Source organism: Aptenodytes patagonicus, chromosome 6, assembly GCF_965638725.1.
Source record: "Aptenodytes patagonicus chromosome 6, bAptPat1.pri.cur, whole genome shotgun sequence".
Lineage (NCBI taxonomy): Eukaryota > Metazoa > Chordata > Aves > Sphenisciformes > Spheniscidae > Aptenodytes > Aptenodytes patagonicus.
Genome location: NC_134954.1, coordinates 76,707,278 through 76,729,044, shown reverse-complemented (window position 1 = coordinate 76,729,044; position 21,767 = coordinate 76,707,278). Strand labels below are relative to the sequence as shown.

General features: G+C 37.7%; 1 protein-coding gene across 8 annotated transcripts in view; it reads left to right on the top strand.

The window, feature by feature from the left end:
- The window catches only part of BAZ2B (bromodomain adjacent to zinc finger domain 2B), a 168,901-nt gene that overhangs the window by 70,260 nt on the left and 76,874 nt on the right, over positions 1–21,767 (top strand). For all 8 annotated transcript variants that reach the window (XM_076343263.1, XM_076343270.1, XM_076343267.1 and 5 more), the window contains one exon: positions 7,455–7,610. In XM_076343263.1, coding sequence (XP_076199378.1) covers positions 7,457–7,610 — 154 coding nt within the window. In that variant the 5' untranslated portion in view covers positions 7,455–7,456. The remainder of the gene's footprint in view (positions 1–7,454; positions 7,611–21,767) is intronic.

Below are 21,767 nucleotides of genomic sequence, written 5' to 3'. Positions count from 1 at the left end.
GGCGAATAGGAGAACAGGATACAGATAACCACAAAAGTAGGTGATGGTGCTTACTCTCAGTCACAGAATGCTAGACTAGGTAGTGGCCAGATAACATATTACTGACTAGTCCTGTTTCTCTTTTATGTTTGGAAACTGGGGGCCTGATGTTCACAGTACTGGGAGCCCTAGCACACAATTAGGTTTGTAAGACTGTAGAGCAAAATGTAATTCTTTTGAGTCCTTAAACATAAATCATGCTACCATGTCAAGGAATGCATTGTAAGGGCCCACTGCTCTCCCCCCCATCTGAGTTACTTTCTTGAGATTTCCTATAGGAAGCCTACTTACGCACATATTTATGGGTTTAATTCAGAGTTTTCTTGATTGTAAGCTGCAATGAAACAGGCATATCGACAAAGTATTGCTGACAAGGAAGCAATGTATTGTCTTTTTAGCTCAATGTTAAGAATTACCTGATTATCAAATGACTGGATAAATAGGGCACAAATCTGTTGTGTATCGTAGAATCATTAAGGTTGGAAAAGACCTCCAAGATCATCGAGTCCAACCGTCAACCCAACACCACCATGCCCACTAAACCATGTCCCTAAGCACCTCATCTACACGTCTTTTAAATACCTCCAGGGATGGGGACTCAACCACTTCCCTGGGCAGCCTCTTCCAATGTTTAACCACTCTTTCAGTAAAGAAATTTTCCTAATTTTCCAAAAAATTAGAGGAAATAGAATGTTTAACAGCTTATTTTTGAATACATACAACAAAAAGGAACAAAAAATGGGCTTTCGAATACCTGAAATACTACAAATAATCTTTATACTTCATCTTAATATTCTGATTATTTTTGCAGCTATCCTTAGAAACGGAGTTTTTGTTTGATAGATCCAAATAGTAATTTCTGTAAAAAGCATGCTAGTGAAATTGCTCACTTGTAGTTTATTTTCTGTGCTCCTTCAACACTTACTGATTTTCAAACTACTATTGGCATAGGATATCTAATGTGGGTTCTTGTTAGCTATTTCAGAGCTACCCTAAGAAAGAATTTTTGCTATGTATTTAAAAAATGTTGTATTGAGTATCAGTACACAAAGATTGAGTAATACTTTGATTTTAAAAAATTATAGAGGTAGTTATAGATACAGTTTGCTCAGTGCCCTCACAAGCAAGTAATAGTATAAAATGCTACCCGTCTTGCTTCTGTAGAACAAGATGTAGTAGTACTAGAATCTAGTGCAGATAAACGAAGTATCAAAGTCTCATAATCAGGATATGAAAAAAATATTTATGTGGGGAATGAAAGATTGACTTTTTACACAGAAACTGGAAATGTTTTTAATCTGTTTAAGCTGAACTGTCATGCACAAAAATATAATCCTTAAAAACTGATATTCATCCCAAGTCAGGATAAAATATTGCAGTGATTAATTTTTTTTCTTGGAACAGAAAGGTTTGTGAAACGTCAGTTCTGAAATGATGAAATGTTTGTTTCAGTGTGATGACAGAATCTGATGGAATTGCCTCTTTTGGGCAATCTTACCAAACTGATGCCAGAGAATCCTTTTATCTGAATGTTCTTCAGATACTATTATATCAGCCTCTACAGTCATGATGGAGTCCAGGCTCTGCATCAATTTTAGGTAGTGCCAATACTTATTTGCCTTTTAGAATCTGCTTAGAAGTGTTGAATACAGACATGTAGTGCTGTCATCTCCACTCCATGAGCTATGTCTCCGTGAGCCTTAGTGTTGTCTCCACAGAATTGCACTCTAACATTGTCCTCCTTTTATCTAAAGCATGAGTGCTCATCTTCTTGAGCTGGATGAATTGCACAGCTTTTCCATTGGCAAAAGTAAATGATATGATGGGGTCCTTTTCTTGTCACCTGATTGACATTTGCTGCGCTGCAAGGAGTGGCTTGTGCAGATTAATTGTACTAGCAGGCTGCTTTTGTAGGGTGAACATTCCTGGTTGAAAGTGTTACATCTGTTTCTCCATTTTTGCCAGGCCAGTCCTGACTCAGTTATGCCAAACTTAAGACTTGGATCTGCTTTTAAGTGGCTTTTAGTAAGTCACTTTGTGTAGATAAAGACTGTTAAAACAGACGTTTGTGGAATTGTGATGTCATGTATTTGTGATTTTATGAATATTTTCACTGCTATGGATTCTGATGCGGTAAACAATGATTTGTTATGCCACTGATTGAATCTGGCTTGGTATTAGAAAGGGGAGGGCTATAAAGGGTTTAGAGCATAATGCAGGAGTGTACCATGTGCCTCGCACAGTGTAACTGACAGTAATATATTAAAGTTATTTGTGGATAGAAGTGTCTTTGTAGTTGATATGATACCTATGAAACACAAGCCAATCTTGCTGTTGATTTACTAAAAAAAGTTTTATTGTGGTGGTTGAGTTACTAAAAAAAGTTTTATTGTGGTGACTTTTTTCCCTAGAGAGTTTTATGTAAAGTGGTTAGAGTAAGTTATTGAAAGTGACATAATTACAGTGAAGTTCTGTAAAACTTAGAATATTTAGCACTTAACCTGGCCTTTAAGGCTTGTACAGCATTTGAGACATGTAAAGTGAATCTCATTAATTATATTGACACTTTTATTTGAGTTTAAAACTCTCAGATGTCTAAAACGTTGTAGCAGTAGTAGGCTGCGTGTTGGAAGGTCTATGACCAGACCTTGTCACTAGAGCAAGGAGCATCACTGGGAGCCTCCTGTGTCCATAGCTTGTCTGTAATGAACTGGACCCATTCCTGTGGGTGCTACACTTACTTCTCTGTGAGGTTTTGGTCAGGGTACTTGTTTGTTTTGTGTATTTTTTGGCACACCACTGCTTTTACACCACTCCTCCTTGGTTCTGCGGCCTTTGTGACATCGCGGTGTGGAACCCATGGGTGCCACTTGACCTGCTGGGTCACCCCCGGCCAGCACCCATGCTCTGCATTACCTTTCATGCGGTGACCTTTTTGGGCTCTGCCCCACTTTGAAGGAGAAGAGTTAGATGTTAAATTTTACTTCGCAAAATGAAACTGCATTTCAGATTTGTGATGAGCTCTACTGTGCTGGACTGTCTGTTCTGAGAGATGCTGATGTGCTTCCCTTCAGCAGCTGTAAGTTCTTCAGCATTAGAGCACTCATATTGACTCAAGAAATAGTCACGGATTGGCAATATTATGATACAGTATGATTAAATACCTCGCTGTAAGGCAAGAGAACACCAAATGTTGTGGGACTCTTCTCCAGTTGGCTGCCAAATAATTGTTACGAATTTCACTTGGTCATTGAAGAAGACTGAAGTATATTTTTACCCTGCACTTTTGACTTCTTTTTCACTGTGTTAGAGGTAATCATTGAAATAATGAAGCAATACATAGGAGTGTAGAGGTTAAACTGGAAGTTGGAGGTAAGTCTACTGTTGAGGTTTTTTTTCAAGACCTACTTTACAGTATTTATGCATCCCGACTAGCATTGACAGGATACTATTATGTCCATAATAATATCTTGTGAAGGGAGTTACTTGTTACTACCTGTTTAAGAGTAAGAATATATTTTTTCTATGTTAGTATACATTTCAGCAAAGCATGGAATTGGTAGGTAATTTAATTTAAAGAAATTTCACCTTGTTAAATGTGAAAATGATTTGATTGTTGTTTCCTTTAGTAAACCTTTACCTATTTTTAGTGTTCTTATTTTTATTAAACATTAGTAATTTTTTTCCTTTGGTTTTTTGCAGAAAAGACAACATTTTCCTTGTGTAAAGCTGCATATACTTCCCTTCCTTGTTCCTTTCTAATGAGAGATTGCTTTCTGTTTTCATTGGGTTCAGTTGCATTCGTGTTTATTATTCACTATGGAAAACTCTGGGAAAATAACTGGAGTTTCGGGCAAAGCATTGAGAGGAACTGACACAAATCACTACGCCTGGAAAATAAAAAATGTCAGTTTTATTTTTTTCTAGTTTTACTTATTCGATTTCTCTTTTACAAATATGAGAGTTTAAAAAGCAATCATGAAAGTTCATAAGCATCGACTGGCAAAATACCTTAAAATGGAACAAATGTCTAATTCATACTTGAGGTTAAAAAGAATATGGATCTGCTGTAACAGGTATGGACTTTTTTAGTCACAGAATGCATTAGGTCTACAGTGTAATTATTGCTGATCCTGACTAATGACTGTTTCAGGGATTATCTCTTTTGGGGTCAACCATCTGCTGTGGTTAGAGTAGTAAACTAACTAAACATAATTAAGGGTTGACTTAGTTTGAAAGCAAAAGTATGCATGTCTCTAGGAAAAGAATATATTTTTTTCAGTTCAAAATCATTCAGAAATACCAATATTCCAGTTTTCTGTTAATGACTTCAAGCAAGCAGCTGACTTAAAGGTTGAAAATGCAACCCCCCCAAAACCACCTCCCAACCCCCTGCAAACTGAAACAAAAAGGGGGGGTGGGGGGGGGGAGGTAGGGAGCCTTAAAAGGGCAGTTTATTACTATTCTCCCAGTTGTTATTTGATGCTGTATTACCAATTCAAACAAATGGCTTACGCTGGTTAAAAGCTTGCAAGTATAGCTAAATTTACATTTCTGCATTAAAAAAAGTATTGATTTACCAAGGTTATCTTCCCATTTGTGACACAAGTGCAGATTCCTTATAGGTGGTTCTTAACTGTGCTTATTTATAAAATACATTAGATGGTAAAGACTTAATTTAATGCTCTATTATTACACACAACATGACAGCAATTTTTTTTAGAAATTGGAGAGTTCTGGATGTTTTTGTCAGGAAACATAAGTAAAATACAAGTTTCAATCCTGAGTTTTGAATGCAGTGCATTAAAGCTTAGAAATACCTTCCCTTTTACAAGTGATTACTGTAATAATACCATTATGGTGTGTTTCTAATTTCCCTTATGCCATCCATATCTACAGTAAATTCACTGTGGCCATACTTACAACAATGAATACCAAAGTACAACAAACCCATAGGTTTTTGTACAAGGACTGCCTGTTTGTCTCACCTAAGTTCAATTATTCATAGTGTCTAAAAAATGTACTTTATTATAGTCATATATTGATCTCTCTATATATACTAAAGATAGTAAACTTTTTGTAGCGTGAAATAATGCATGTGTTTGCAAATGCTACACGCTTAAATCTGTAGATACAGACTTAAATCATAAGCCCTTATGAAAGGGATTTCTATTATTATCCTTAGGAATAATTATAAAATTTAATGGAGGTAATATGACATTTAAAGTCTACAGTATATACAGTATTTTTCAGTGGCCTGCTTCCACTGAGTAGCAGTTTAGCTGACTTAAGTTCACAGGTTACTAAAAATTAATGGGGTATTCTTTAACTGTGGATAGAAAATGTTTAATTGAAGAAAAGTATGTATTTAGGAGTCCTGAATTAAAAACTTAAAATGTTTAATAATATTTTGCCTTGATAAATTCTCTGAAGGAAATAGCTTTTGTGATTTCTACTATTGTTCTGAAGGAAAAGTTCATAGCCCTCATATTCAGTATAGTAGTAGATACTTCTTTGTACCATATCAGTGTAAGTAGTTAATTTTTCTATATTTGCAGGAAAAAAAATTTTTCTTCTGCAGGCATGTAAATTATGTGTGATAAATTGGGCTGTAAAGAATAAAAGCAATGAAGTCTTTTGGTGCTGTTCTCTGCAGAGTGGTTGTTTGCAGTTTGTGTAAAGGGTAGGCAGTTCTATATGATATACTATGGTTCCCTTGTTAGAAGAATTTTCACTTCAGGAAAGTAGTATCTTTTGTTCTGCTAGCTAGCAAAGTCTAGAGACTTTATCTAGTACATAGAAATTGCCGCATATAAAAATTATCCGTGATAAGGAATTAATGATCTAGTTAAAATGAGCACAGTGTTTCTTCCAGATATTTTGTGTGTTTCTCCGTGACTTTTGCTTTTGTATTTCCTTTGGCTTTTTAAGATTCACTTTTACTGACTGAGAGGAACCAAGGATACTGCATCTTTCTGGGGAAGTAGGTAATAGCTTTTATGCTGGCTTTCCAAATGAGTATTTGGGAAGTCACTGTTTAACATAACTTTTGGATCAGAAGTGCTGTTTAACACATCAGTTTTCTAAATTGATTAAAATAGAATTTGGAAAAGTGTGTCTTGCTTGTGTACTTGGCATTCTGTTTTACAAAGACTGGGAGTGAGATTTTATAGCAGTTGTTTGACTCATGCTTAGTACTTGGCCTCCTCACATTTCCGGTGATAGGTCTGAGAAAGGGTGTTGCCTCTGTAGCTGAAGGAGACTCCAGGACAGGAACCGGTTTCTCAGGAGTTTCCCTGTTAGTTAACTGTGCTTAGTCTTGTTGCTTTTGTAATAATAAAGGGACTCTGAAAAGATTTCTTCACCATCTTATTTATACTCTGATCCTGACTCACCGTCAACTGCAGTTCTGGCAGATTGAGTCATACAGTCTTTTGATTCTGCTACCACTATGCTTAGACATCACTTGCTTGGCTGCAATTTTTAAGTATTTGAGAAACTACTTCTCAGCAAGTAGTGTTTTTAATAATAATTTTACTGTGTGTTTTTCTTAAAATACACATGCTTGTTCAGTGAAATAAGTCTGGTAACTTTTGATTTAGACAACTCATGGCACAAATAAAAATGCCTTATTTTATATGAAAAGCTCACCAGGAGAAAAAAAAGCTAGCAACTTACAGGAGTTCTTATATTTATACTATCTCACCATAATTGCTGGGTCTTTCCCTAAATTGAGAGACTAGATACGGAGTTTTTGGGGATGCATTACAGGTTCTTTAAAGCTGGGGTCTGTTGGGAGCAGCAAGAGCAGGGCTGCTCTGCAAGGACAAGCTGGCAGTTGAGGATGATGCAGGCAGTGCTTTTCCTGACCCTGGCACAGTCCCACAGAATCTGAACACTGTGCTGGTTACAGGGTCCAGACAAAATGAAGGAATCTGTGAGGACCAGGGTCCATCCGGTAGTCTGATCAGGAGTAGCAGAAGATAGGAGCTGATGCAGGCCTTGAGGGAAGCTACAACACGAGACGTGGGATCTAACCAGGAGATGTGGGCACAGACCAGGCTATGCAGAGCTATGACTTGACTCAGGCAAGGGCTGAAGGTGCCAGCCTGAGCCGAAATGGAGCTCCTGAGCAGAGGGTGTGGGTGGTGGTCCCAGGTGAGGCTGTTGCCATTCAAGCTGAAATGTGATGTAGCTCTCAGAGCATTATCTAATTCCCTTACTGCTGCAGTTGTCCTGGATTCCCCGATGACTGAGTGCTGTTCATGTGATGTACCTCTCATGTGAAGGTCTCGTAGGAACCACTCAAGAATTGAGTGCAGATCCTGAGACATGGTCAGCACAGACGCTCCTGTAGTCCCCTTGTGATTTCATTTCCTGCCATAGAAGACAGACATTTATCTTCTCTCTTACAGATATGGAGTCTGGAGAGCGATTAACGTCGTCATCCGTCTCCTCTACTGCAGCTGCTTCAACTCCAGCGTCTTCTACACCGTCTGTAGCTTCAGCAGTATCGAAAGGTGGCCTTTCCACTGGAGCTGCGTCACTGAGTTCCACAATCAACACATGCGGTAAAAATTACTCAATTATATATTGCACTGTGATTTTAGTGTTTGTCAACACTTGTAATTATTATTACAAGTCAGATATAATAAGGTTGCACAGATGCATCGAAGAAAAATGTTTGGTGTTTTTTTTTTTTTTTTTTTTTTGCTAAGCGACATTCATATTGTGAATACATTTTACATAGTACTTGTTTATTGAAGGAATGAAATTAATTTAAAATTGCCTATTTCAAATGTGAAAGAAATTTTCAGTTTGCAAAGCTGCCTTGGAAGCGAGGATCAACCTAAGGATTGATCTAGCAAACTCTGTGCCACTTTCAGATTAAGATCTAATAATCAACTTCTTGAATATACATCATGTTCTCAGCATTCAAGCCCAACTCCTACTGTATTTTTGTATTTGGAGGAATAGTTTCTTCTAATGGCACTTGAGATTGAAAAGGTGAATTTCAAAATGTCATAGTCTTAGATAGTCTTGACTAGAGTGAAACATCTTGGCTTAAATCAGAAACTTATATGGAAGATTTCTCCATGCAAGAATGTCATTTTTGTGAATGAAACTCATATTTCAAATGAATGATGCATATGTCATCAACAGAACAAGAAATGCTAAATAAATCTTCCCTGCTGTTTCTTTCTTCACTTTGGAGAACAAATCGTATACATTCTTTTTGTTAGCCTGAGTACTACTGACTCTTACAAGATATACAGCAAATAGGAAGTTTTTCAGCTTAAATTCATGGTAATCTACTACTTTCAGACAAACTTGGTACTTGCAGTAGAGTGAGCAAGTGTGTATTCTCCAAAGTGAAACACTCTTCTGCCCTGATACTATAGAACCAGTAGATTCTGAGTGCCCTACTACAGCCTGCGTTTGTTCATTTGCAGCTTCCTTGGGAAGAAAAATAGAAACCAGAATGTCTGTGTACCTAGAATTATGTCTCAACTATTTATTTTAATTGCTCTAAAATCAGCCAGAAAAGTTCTTGACTAAAACCGATCCAGAACAAATAACAATGTGTTTTATTTTTCAGTACCCCACTACAAATTCAACTCCAAAAGACTTATGTGTCTATGTTCATTAACCCATGCCATTTGAAATATGGCATATTAGATATAAGGAAGACATTTTTTTATGCTGAGGGTGGTGAAACACTGGAACAGGTTGCCCAGGGAGGTGGTGGATGTCCCATCCCTGAAAACATTCAAGGTCAGGTTGGACGGGGTTGGACTAGGTGACCTTTAAAGGTCCCTTCCCACCCAAACTATTCTATGATTCTATGAAATGGTTCTCTGTGGTGGTTCCCAGAATGTAGTAGGAGTTCATTTACATATGGCTGTAAATGTACAGTCCCAAATTGAGGATTTATGTGATTCATTTACCTCTCCTTGCTGCCTTTGCTTTATAGATATTACAGCATGTAATTTTGAAACATTGTAACATTGTGTGTATACATAGGATATATATTTGGTCTATCAAAATACAGTAAGACTAAAGCAGATGAATAATGTAATAAATATACTAAACTGCCAGTTTCTTTCTTCATTAGAAAATCCAGGTAGTCCTTTTCTTAAGTAGTTTTAAAAATTTTATTCTCAACTTTTATTTAAAAAAAAGAAGTTTCATTTCTGTCTGATAGCTAATAAAGACTGATAGTAATTCCCAGTATTCACAGGTTGTTTCCTTTTAGGTTTTTTTAATGGTCAGATCCTTTGCCTGGCTGCATCTGATCTTTAAGAACATACATATTTTCTCAAGGACACTGTATTCCTAAAAACAAGCTGGAATGTAGTTTACTATAAGTACTGTCCCATCAGTTTTATTTATGAGTATATCCATTTCTCTGCCTGACACAGTACACTATGGTTACTGTTGCATCCACTCTGAAAAGGTATACACTGTCCTGGAGAAACTTCACAGAAGTGTTTGTGCTGTTAACCAGCCAAAGACTGTTTTCCCATGAATGACCTATGGCTGCAGTTTCATTGAGTCAAAACTTTCTTGAATGTACAGGATATTCTGTAGTCAAGACAGATGAGTATTCTAGCCTGTTCCTTAACTGAGATGTTATTCACTTCTGTGATATTAAAAAAAAAAAAAAAAAAAAAAAGACAATGTCTGTCAATCTCAATTTGATAATTAAATTATCTTCACATTTAAAAATGCATTTCTCTAGCATCTAATAAAATAATTGTTTAAGAATGAACAATTATTCTTACTAAGAGAAGGTAAAGGCATCTTAATCTATGCATTAGATTAGAGAGGTTCTTTTTATTCCAATTCATCTATTTATTTGCTTTGCAGCAATCAATAGTCTATTAAGTAGTCTCTGCAATAAAGTTGATTGCATATCCTGTAAGGTCCCCACGATGCATGGTGAATTAGGACTGGGAGTCTTTATGCTTTATACAAGAAGGGCCGGAAGGAGAATCTGGGGAACTACAGGCCTGTCAGCCTGACCTTGGTGCCAGGGAAGATTATGGAGCGGTTCATCTTGAGGGCGCTCACAAGGCATGAGCGGGACAACCAGGGGATCAGGCCCAGCCAGCACGGGCTCATGAGAGGCAGGTCCTGCCTGACCAACCTGATCTCCTTCTATGACCAGGTGACCCGCCTAGTGGATGAGGGAAAGGCTTTGGATGTGGTCTACCTGGACTTCAGTAAAGTCTTTGACACTGTCTCCCACAGCATTCTCCTAGAGAAGCTGGCAGCTCACAGCTTAGCCAGGTGTACTCTGCACTGGGTAAACTGGCTGGACGGCTGGGCCCAGAGAGTTGTGGTGAATGGCGTTAAATCCAGTTGGCGGCCAGTCACGAGCGGTGTTCCCCAGGGCTCAGTACTGGGGCCGGTCTTGTTCAGTATCTTTATCGATGATCTGGATGAGGGGATCGAGTGCACCCTCAGTAAGTTTGCAGACGACACCAAGTTGGGCGGGAGTGTTGATCTGCTCGAGGGTAGGAAGGCTCTGCAGAGGGACCTGGTGGACAGGCTGGATCGATGGGCCGAGGCCAGCTGGATGAGATTCAACAAGGCCAAGTGCCGGGTCCTGCACTTCCACCACAACAACCCCATGCAACGCTACAGGCTTGGGGAAGAGTGGCTGGAAAGCTGCCTGTCGGAAAAGGACCTGGGGGTGTTGGTCGACAGTCGGCTGAACATGAGCCGGCAGTGTGCCCAGGCGGCCAAGAAGGCCAATGGCATCCTGGCCTGTATCAGAAATAGTGTGGCCAGCAGGAGTAGGGAAGTGATCGTGCCCCTGTACTCGGCCCTGGTGAGGCTGCACCTCGAATACTGTGTTCAGTTTTGGGCCCCTCACTACAAGAAGGACGTTGAGGTGCTGGAGTGTGTCCAGAGAAGGGCAACGAAGCTTGGTTGAGAAGGGTCTGGAGAACAAGTCTTCTGAGGAGCGGCTGAGGGAACTGGGGTTGTTCAGCCTGGAGAAAAGGAGGCTGAGGGGAGACCTCATTGCTCTCTACAACTACCTGAAAGGAGGTTGTAGCGAGGTGGGTGTTGGTCTCTTCTCCCAAGTAACAGGCGATAGGACGAGAGGAAATGGCCTCAAGTTGCACCAGGGGAGGTTTAGATTGGACATGAGGAAAAATTTCTTTATTGAAAGAGTGGTTAAACATTGGAAGAGGCTGCCCAGGGAAGTGGTTGAATCACCATCCCTGGAAGTATTTAAAAGACGTGTAGATGAGGCGCTTAGGGACATGGTTTAGTGGGCATGGTGGTGTTGGGTTGACGGTTGGACTTGATGATCTTGGAGGTCTTTTCCAACCTTAATGATTCTATGATTCTATTCTATGATTCTATGATTTGCCAGGGAGATTACACTACAAATATTTTGGCATATTCCCAGGTCAAATAGACAAAGAACCTGTGTGAAACCATTATGGAATATATCACGTACTGCTAGTTTAATTGGTTAATACAGCACTAGTTCCTGAATAATTGAAGCATTCCAGTCAAGTAAACAGATACTTTACTTGCTTTCTTCTTACTCACCCATTGCTGAAAATAAGAAGGCACATTGGAAAAGAAAATTGACTCTCGAAAGAGGTTTAAATTCATCCTCATGAGAATGTTAGCAGCTTTGGAAGAATATAAATCAACAGCCTTTTCTCACATGAATAAATGATATCATAATTCAGTGTTTTGTCCTTATGAAGGGTGATAATACCAGCACGTGAAACTGTTCAAAGCTAAACAATTGAGTCATCTTGTTTTGATATTATCAGACCTGAAGGGTTCTTTAGTTTTCAAAAAAAAGTTCATTAACTTTTTATAAAATGAAAATTTGGGGGTAAAAAAAAAAAACTTTTTTCCAAACCAGAAGCTGCTTCTATCAAAGCAAAAATCTTCAGTCTTTTTGGAGACCACTATTTCTCTTTAAATGAGACCCAGAAGACTTTTGAAATTGTGGACATAAATGCACAAAGTCACAGCATTGTTTTAATTGGAAGAGTCTGTAATTTTCCACTTGATTTTTCCAATTTAGAGTAACAAAGATTTTTTTTTTTTTTTTTTTTTTTTAAATACCAGCTATTTTTTTGTGTCTCAGTCTTTATGTAAAAATGACATTGTGGCTCCTGAAGTATATGTTGAGAAATACCAAATTTAGTGCCTAAAATGTAAAACTGTATAAAAAAAATTTCTTTTGTGGTGTTTTTTATAGTCCTTAGTTTTGTCAAAATTTTCATCTGAGACTTGTAGGTATTTATTGACTTCTGGAGATTTTAAGGATTCTGAATGCTAAGTGACAATAGCAAAATTGAAAGAGATATGTAAAAACAAAGTGGTGATTTACAGTTTGTGGAATGTACAATAATTTCAAATATTGAGGGAGAATGTGATGGTAATAGTTAGTGATACAGATGCTTAGGTTAAGTACAAACATGTGAACAATAGAGTACAATTGCCAGTTCCATATATATAGAATATATATACTCTGTTAGTTCTATATTAACACAGTACCCATAGTGTTAAACAGTCTACCTCACAAGTTATCAATTTTTGGAAATCAATGTTAAGATGGTCAGTACATCTTAATTTTAGTGTCTTACATATGTAGCATTAAGAAGCAGTCTCTAATTTCATTATTAGCAATAATTCTTTAAACATGATACCAGCCTCCTTTAGACTTCCTGCTTCATATTATTACCTTTATAGGCCAGAAGCTGATTTCTTTCTCAAGTGTTCGGACTGCACAGTGCGGTGGGGTCCAGGCACTGGCTAAACTCTGTGTTTTAGGGACAAGACTGTTGGAATACTATGCCAGATGTAAAAAATAAAATAAAATTAAAAAATCTATTTTTCAAGCTTATTGAAGAACATAAAAGCAGAAATATGGAGGGGAAAAAGGGGGGGGAAGTACTTTAATAGGCATAACTCAAGTACTTCCATGTTTTAATTTGTCTCATCTAATACTTGCTGTAAGAACTACAGAGATGAGTGAACAATTTTGAGTATTGTTTGGATATGGAATTTTACCTTTATTTGTAAGGAAAGGACTTAGTGGAAACAACATTGAAAGAAAAACAATTTCAGTTCATTGCTTTTTGGATGTTAGAGATTAAAGGAAACCATTGTATTCAAGCACCTAATTAATTTCATTTAAAACCACATCAAGCACCTATTAGTTCTTATTTTAAAGCAAGCCTCATTGAGAGTTGCCGTGAGATGGATAGTTTCTGAAATATGGCTTAGTAGGTTAGTGGTCTGTCTATGTTCCTTGTATTCTTACTCCTCAAAGTTAATAATCTGCAGTGTTTGTGCATAAATTACCAGTTTTCTCAGTAGAGTGCAGTTTTGTCAATCTCTTTTGAAAATTTACCTTTTTTAGAAAATTAGCCCAAGACTAGTTTATTTTAACCTATGATTTTTGAAGGAAAGTTAAAGATGGCGTCCTTGCAATTGCATTAACGTTTGTTACCTGTGTACTTGCTTCTGTGAGAGCACATTCATAGTTTATTAAAATGCTAATTTTTTTGGTTTTTTTGAAGTGCTTTAATGAGATAGCCGGTGCATTGCTCTTCATTTAAATTAACAGATATTTTTGACGTTTCTCTATTCAGATGAGGTGTGTGGTTTGTTTTTTGGTTTTTTTTTAAACCAATGATAAGAGTGGATGACTTACGTATATATGTAAACCATTTCCAGCCTTTTCCATGCTTTCTGGCTTTTTACACTGGGGGGCATTCACCAGTACTATGAAATGACACATACAAGTAGTTTGGAATCATGCATAATGAGGAGTTTGGAAGACTTACTGGTGTTGGGAGGCATGTAGAAAGGAAACTTTGCTAGCACTGTAATGATTAAAGAACAACACAGAAAGGAAGAAAATACACAGTAATTTCTGTCACCGTAAGCAGTTCTCTAGATTTGCTGTGTAAGTTGGAATGCCCTTAGCATTGTTAGAAATTTTGTATTTCTTCTGGTTGGTGCATTGATGCTTTGTATTTTAAGGCATTGTTTAAGTATTTATTCCTTTTTAGCCCTTTTGAAAACCTCGTATTGCACCGTGAAGTTCATTAATATTAACAAAGGCATTCACAGTTACCATTCCTTCTTACTAAGAGACCAGCATTGTTGAAATGTATGTTGCCCTTTGGAGTAATGCTTTCAATCATTTATCTGTGTAGTGGTTAGTAGAATTTCTAAAGCTGTGCTCAAAAAATATTTAACCTATTTGAAGTAAGTCAAGTATGTTAAGGAGTGCAGTTTAATATGAAATTTTGCTAGGCAGAGCATGTCTACAGTAAGTTAGTAACTTGAAGAGCAAACACTAAAGTAAAATTAAGGAAATACTAGAATTAATTGCTAGACAGACTGTTAATGTTTTCATCAAATAAGAAAGGAGAAATGTCATTACAGTTCAGTTTATCGTTACAAGACTTTGCTTCCATTTTTCCTTTATGTTTTATTTCTTCCATGTTTCTAAATGCATATCTAAAAATTGATGGCTTCTCTTTTCTGGACACATGAGATAATGGCTTAGGTAGCACACAATGTATTTTTTTAAAAGGCCGTAATACTGTGTAATGTTGTATAAAAGTCACCTCTATTTTTCGTGTGGTGAAGAAAGTTGATAAACTTAATAAGCTCAAAGGATGTTTTAACTTGACCTATCTTCAAAGTATTGTGAAACATTGCAATGCATTGCTGTTCATCAGCATCACTAAGAATCACCACTGTGGTCTGTGAGAGAGAAGCAAGTGGTATTGCTGGTTTTTTTTAAAGAAAAAACCCACAAAAAGACTATTGTGATGTTTCCTAATTGACCTGTGTAGCAGATGGTAACTAACATTTAGTATTACTAGTTGAGTATGGACATCAGTTGTGGAAGAAGGTACATAAATGAGGTTTGGGGTGTTTTCTTTTTTTTATGTGATAATTTACTAACTGATGTTGAAGACATTTGAACTAAGTTCAGCAAACATAGAGCTGAAATACAGTGTTGTTAAACTCAGGCTGAAAGTATAAAGAAATACTCACTATACATGTCACCTGCAATAGTTAGCATCAGTGAAATTAAGTGCAAATTCATTCTTGTTTTGGAGGAGAGGAAAAAAAAAAAACAACAAAAAAAAGGCACCTGAACCAGAAATTTGAACTCAGTAAGCGGAATTTCCCTGCACAGTGTATGTAATATTGCCATTATGTTGCCTTGTAGTTGCTATAAATGAAAAATCCTGTGAATGCCCCTGCGTTCATAATACCTAACATGATGAGATACTGCAGTCAGGAGATCATTCCAGAATTATCCATTATAACACAATAATAGCATTAAAAAAATCTAGAAGGAGGAACAGAATTAACAAACAAGGTCAAGTAATGTTTTCTGTGCACCAAGTCCTTCAAAAGTGTGATCAGTTTGCAGAGGCCTTTGGTGGTAAAGTGAGTCTCTTGGAAAACAGAGAATGCTTGGTCTTTCTGGTGCTGTCTTTTTTTGGTGCACTGCTCTTTATATTAAAACATGGCACAAATGAACTTTCCGTTCTTTGATATTGGTCTTTTCCTGCTTTTTCTCTTCATTAGCAACCATTCTGTTTTTCTGGCTGTGTATGCTTTTACAGTCTTGGAGTTCCCTGATTTTTCTTGCATCCTCATGTTCAGGCTATCTCAAAAGTTGAAGTTAAGCTCTGAAACTCCTATGAAATTTCCTTTACCAGTATTACAAAATTTCTGGTCATCCCTTTGTTTTGTCTCTCATCTATGTTGTTATAAATTCTTGCCTTGTCCTAACATAGAAACACATGCTGACTTGCTGTACTGTGCCTGCACTCTTCTGTGTTGCCCTTCCCCACCCTTGCAGGTGTGCAGCAGCTCAAATAAACTTTCTTTTTACTTCTTTCTGGTCACTTCCCCTTTTCATTTTCCTTTTCACTTCTTTCCCCTTCTGCGTTAGATTCACTCTCCTTATTGTTTAAGGTATGCACAAGTCCATCTATGCTTACATTTTACCCATAATTTTTACAATCCAGTTCGTCTAGCCCTGTTGTTTTTTTCCCTCCAACCCATCATGTCTTAACTTCATATTGCCACCCACCCTCCCAGTCTTACAGACAGCATTACTCATACTGAAGTTAAAAGCAGGGGCACCAGTTGAAACTAGGGCAGTTGTACCTGTTGATTAAACAAATAAAGCGCACTGTATGTCCTGAAAATTAGAGTACAGTCAGAAACAATGCGATAGATTGTAGACAGCAGCTCACTGCCCACTCTACAGCTGGAAGTTCCAAATTGTTTGAAGGGCTTTAAAAGAAAGATACCCCATTGGCACTCCTTAGCAATCAATTGCCTGATGTAATTATTGTTAATTTGGCTGAGTTCTCGTAGAAGCAGAAACAATTCTTTAAAAGAAAAAAAGTTTAGATAAATTGAGGTATTCTTATAGCTTACAAGAAACTAATTGTTGTATAAGATTGTCAAGATTCTCTAATGCAGTTTTCCTGCTTTCAGAATGCCAGACATCCCTTCCATTTCAGACAAGCTTTTGTTGGAAAAAATTTCCTCTAGCTGTGCTTTCTGCTCATGGCCTGTCTTTTCTTCCTTCATGTTTTTCAAAGTTAAAAAATGGAGTTGAGCATAGAAGATGTATACAGTCTCAGAATTCATATAAGCATTGTCCCTCTTACCTCATTTGGCTTATTTTTTTTATTTAGAACTACTCTTAATCACTTGCTAGACATCAGGTAAGATTACTCACGGAGTAAGGAATGATCTGGCATGAAGTATGACAGTACATGTCCTCATAATGATATCATGGAGTACTTTGTATGGGAAATTATGCCTTTTAAATGGTCCATGCAAGAGTCAGCAAAAAGGAGCCCTCTGTAGAAGGTCTCATATTACACAGTGATGATACTAGACTTCAGATGAAATAAACTATTGCCAAACCTCCCTTTTCTTAGTTATTTCTGAGTGATAGATGATACAATGAATGGTCTTACCGTAGCTGAAGCTGTAAATATGAAGGTAACAGCTGTGGAATGTTTGAATGGTGCTTTTCTATCAAAGAACAGATGTTATCAGAAAAAAGGGAAGAGGCTGTTGTTCTAAAGCATTTGTTGTTTCTAGAGCTTTTCAGTTAACTTGGTCAGAGCAGGTTTACTGTGAAAGCAAACTAAAATTGGAATAATACTATAGCGTGCATAAAATTAAACAAATGATGAAAGATATTAACAGTACATTCATAATGTGAAGACTTGCAATCATCTTGCAGTTTTGTGCAGGTAATTCCCTGGTGATTTTTTTTTTTTTTAAATAAACAATGGATATTCCTCCAACAAGAAATACGAAGGTGGCACGATAGAGCTTAACTGTTACTCGATGAGGCTTTCTCTAAGATTTCTAGTGGTTCTTTTGCTGGTCTGAATCACTTCTTAGTCATTTCATTTCTACAGGTAAAATTGCTCAATGTGTGTTGCTTGTTCTGATGATTTTCTTGAAGAGAGGAGAAGAATAGCTTGCATCTTCTGTTAGTTCGTTCATTCCAGTTTTGCAGAGGGATGAAGCCATGAAATTTTTGATACAGTAATTTTTAAGGTGAAAGCCTGGCAATGGGATAACGGCTTTCTAATAAGAAGAACCTAATCAACTTTTAATCACCCCAGTCTGATTTTCATGATAATGATGGGATGTACTCATTATTTACATTCTGAAATGTGTAAGTTTTATCACGGTGGTGTGACTGAAGACAATTCTTGAAGGTGGAACAGGTTTTCTGTAATGCATTTGTTTCTTCATGAGAATGTGCAATAAAAAAATGGTTGCTAGAGGGTATTGAATTGGATCCATACCTGCCCTGGAAAGTTTTAAATAAGCACTGTGACTAGACCGGTTGGCATTTTCATTGTTGCACGTAAAAATTTCTGTGCTTCTGGCAGGAGGTCTGAAGAACAGTGTAAAATTTACTGAAATGATCTGTTCAACAAACATGTTATAGCCACCCTGTAGAAGACAAATCTTGGAACATACTCGCTGTAGTCCACCTCTACTGTCATTTGTCATCTAGCAGCAAGATAATTCTCTCCACTGCCCACCCCCAACAAACAGTGCCTAGAGAGTAGAGGGGGGGTATTGTCTGCCCCTCTTCAAGAAATGTGTTTACTGAAAACTCAAATGGTGCTATTTCTGTGCTAGGGCAAAGGGGCAAATTGTTCAGGTAGGACACTCCTTGCAGTGAAAGACTTCTTACATACATGAATGAGATTCCCCCCAACATGTGTAGGGTAAGTCTTTGTAGTTCAGTAAAATACATCAAAGAGAAGGTCTGTAACAAGTGATATCACTGTGCTGGTGATCCCATAGGTTAATTAATCCTGCTGAGAAGTACAGTAAATTGGCCTTCTGGAAGTTCAATGTCCATAGCTAGAGTGCTTCTGGCAGTTGCTACTTGTTTATTCAGAACTACCGTGGGTCTCTGTAGACTTAGATCATTGAAAAAATTAAGCTTGGAAAGGACTTCAGGAGGTCATCTAGTCCAGCCTCATAATCACAGCAAGGTCAGCTTTGAGATCAGTGTCTGTCTAGTTTTTGGGACCTAAACCAGTATGTAGTATTCTAAATGCAGTCTGAAGAGTACTGAGTTAAGAGGGATATTTACTTCCCCTGCTCTGCTGGCTGTGCTTCTGCTCATATAGCCTAGCTTGCTGCTGACCTTTGCTGCCAGGGCACACTGCTGGCTAATGTATAGCTTGGTGTCCACCGAAACCCCTAGAGTCTTGTGTGCAGAGCTGCTTCGCAGCCAGTCAGTCTCCAGCCTGTATTGTTCTAAGGGGTTATTCCTTCCCATGTGCAGGACTTTGCTTTTGTTCTTGTTGACTTTCATAAGGTTCCAGCCAATCCATTCCTCCAGCCTGTCTAGGTCTCCCTGGATACCAGCCCTTTCCTCAGATGGCTTGGGTTGTCCCCCCACTTTGATGTCTTCCACAAACTTCATGAGAAAACACTCCATTTCCTACTCTGGGTCATTGGTAAAGATGACAGCACAGATCCCAGGATAAAACCCTGCAGTACTCCACTTGTCACAGACATCCAGGTAGAGTAGGGCCCATTAACCATTATCCTCTGAGCATTCCACTGTTTTCTTACCCATCTAGTCACCCCATCCAGACCATAATGTCCTAATTTGGATTAAGGAGTATTTGTGGGAGACAGTATCGAAAGCCATGCTTGCTTAGAGGTTAGTGACATGAACTGTTCCCCTCTTGTCCATAAACCCAGTAATTTTATCACAGAAGGCATTCTGCATGTGCCCAGGAATGTGTTCCTACATGGTTTACATAGAGGGCTCACTGCATTATTTTCCAGGGGACTAGCATAAGTCTGACCGTTTTGTAGTTCCTTTGATTATCTTCTTGGTCTTTTTTGAAGATGGATGCAAGATTGACATTTCTCCAGTTGTTGGAGACCTCCCCTAATTTGCATGACCTTTCAAAGATGATAGAGTGTGACCTTGTCCTGCATTGGTTGGTTCTATCCTCGAGTCAAATTACAGTGGTGGCCTGATTTGGCTAGAAATGGTGACTGTTAGGTACATGATGGTTATGAGAGTTTGCAGTGTGTCCACTGTATGCCATCATAATGGGAAATGCATCATTCTGATATAGCTGTACTAGTGTCAAAAGTCAGGTCAGAATCTTGTCCTGGACACTAACAAATTACAAGAAAGAAGCTTAAAATGGCCTTTATGCTTATACCTAATGCATGTTACTATACAATAGTAACAAAATTAAAAAAAAAAAAAAACAACTTATGTAAATTATAAGGTACTAGAATGGTACAGAACACTGGCAAGAGCTCTGTAAATTAAAAATTTAAATTGGAAGCAAAATTATCTAGTTACAGGAAAAGAAATGTTTTTACTTACTATTAAATATTTGCTATATTTTTAGGTATATCTGTCATAACTGCGTGTGAAGTTTCACATGAGCTGCTGAACAGAACTAGTTGTAAATAATTTGTTCTTACATGCGTGTAGAGGTGCTTGTGGTAATACTGATTCTTACTGCTTTCATCACCTGTATATGCAAAGAAAAAGTTTGCCTTGTTACATAGATTTAAAAAGTAAAGAAAACCAGTTCTTGACTCTTAAGAAATTATCACAGATTACAGCTTATAAGAAGATGATGAAATAGTATGAAAATGAGGTAAAGAACTGGATTCTTGAAAAAGAGTAACTAAAATAGTTGGATTGGAATTGAGTAATGCATATTTCCGAAATATGTCTGCAAAATAAAAATATCATTGGGATATTGTTCTGAGTTTACACTGAGAAGTGCTTGTAAGTTTGTAGGATCATAGGAAAACTCAGGTTGGAGGAGACTTAAGGAGGCCTCTAGTCTGAAGAGCAGGATCCTTTTACACGGTCAGACCATGTTGCCCAGGCCCTTACCCGGTCTGGTTTTGGAAACCTCCAAGGACTGGGACTGCACATTGTCTCGGGGCAACCTGTTCCACTTCAAATAAATCTACTAAGTAAGAAAAGAACCAAAACACTAAAACTCAAACCAGTACTGAGAGGTCTTAATGTAGACTGTTGAAAAAGACAGTTTCTCAGTGTCTCATCCCAGGGGTTTACGCTATTTTAGATTTGTGTACTCCTAAATCTTTTCTAAGGGAAATGCATACCACAGACCGCTAAGTTTGTAGACACCAGACCTATTTTTCTTTCTTCTGTTCGTTAAAGCCACAGATTGAAGACCTTTTCTGTAGACTGGTGTGTTTTGTTTTGTTTGGGTTTTTTTGATGAGGTAACCCTGCTAATTTAAAGGGGGGGGGGGAAGGAGGAATGGTGAGAGTTGTTTAAAAAATGTCTGTCTTAATAGTGCCTTTACTTTTTGGATGCTGTTGTTCAAGTCCAGCTACGTGATGCCCCATCCCTGGAAACATTCAAGGTCAGGTTGGACGGGGCTCTGAGCAACCTGATCTAGTTGAAGATGTCCCTGCCCACATCAGGGGGGTTGAACTAGATGACCTTTAAAGGTCCCTTCCAACCCAAACTATTCTATGATTCTGTGATTCTATGAAAACAGGTTGGGGGGGGGGGGGGGGGGGGGGGATTGGCTTTAAGTCAGTCAAGAAAAGGAGAAGTCTTACCAAAATGGAGGCTACAAACAGCTGTAACATATCTGAGCTTGACTGGTGAAGTCACTTGACGTGACTGTTGACAGAAGTCAGACAAAGCATTGTAACAGTTCCTGTTGTTTGATCACAGGATTGGAAATTGGTATTCTAGGAGTTTTAAATGAAGTTATGAGCTTTGAAAATATAAATAGTGTGAGATTAAAACTAACTGCTGTGGAAAAAGATTTGGGAGTAATGTATATCTGCCATTTAAAATGGCTTTTTTTTTTTTTTTTTTTTTTGGATCATCTTCAGAAATTGAGCCGTGTTTAATTCAATGTAATTCATCTAGGACCATAGCTAAAAAGATGAAATACAGTGTTTAAGCAATATAATAGTTTCACAACTTCTACAAAGCAAAGCTAATGGCTTCCCTAGAAATTCTATTTTGTACTTTTGATACCAGTAAGGACTGAATGTAGAAGTGCCTACGAATGGATAATTTGTTCATGATCAATAGAACTTTCTTTAAATTGTTTTCAAAAACTAGCTTACATACATTTCATTTTAGATCTCAAAAATGACTGAAG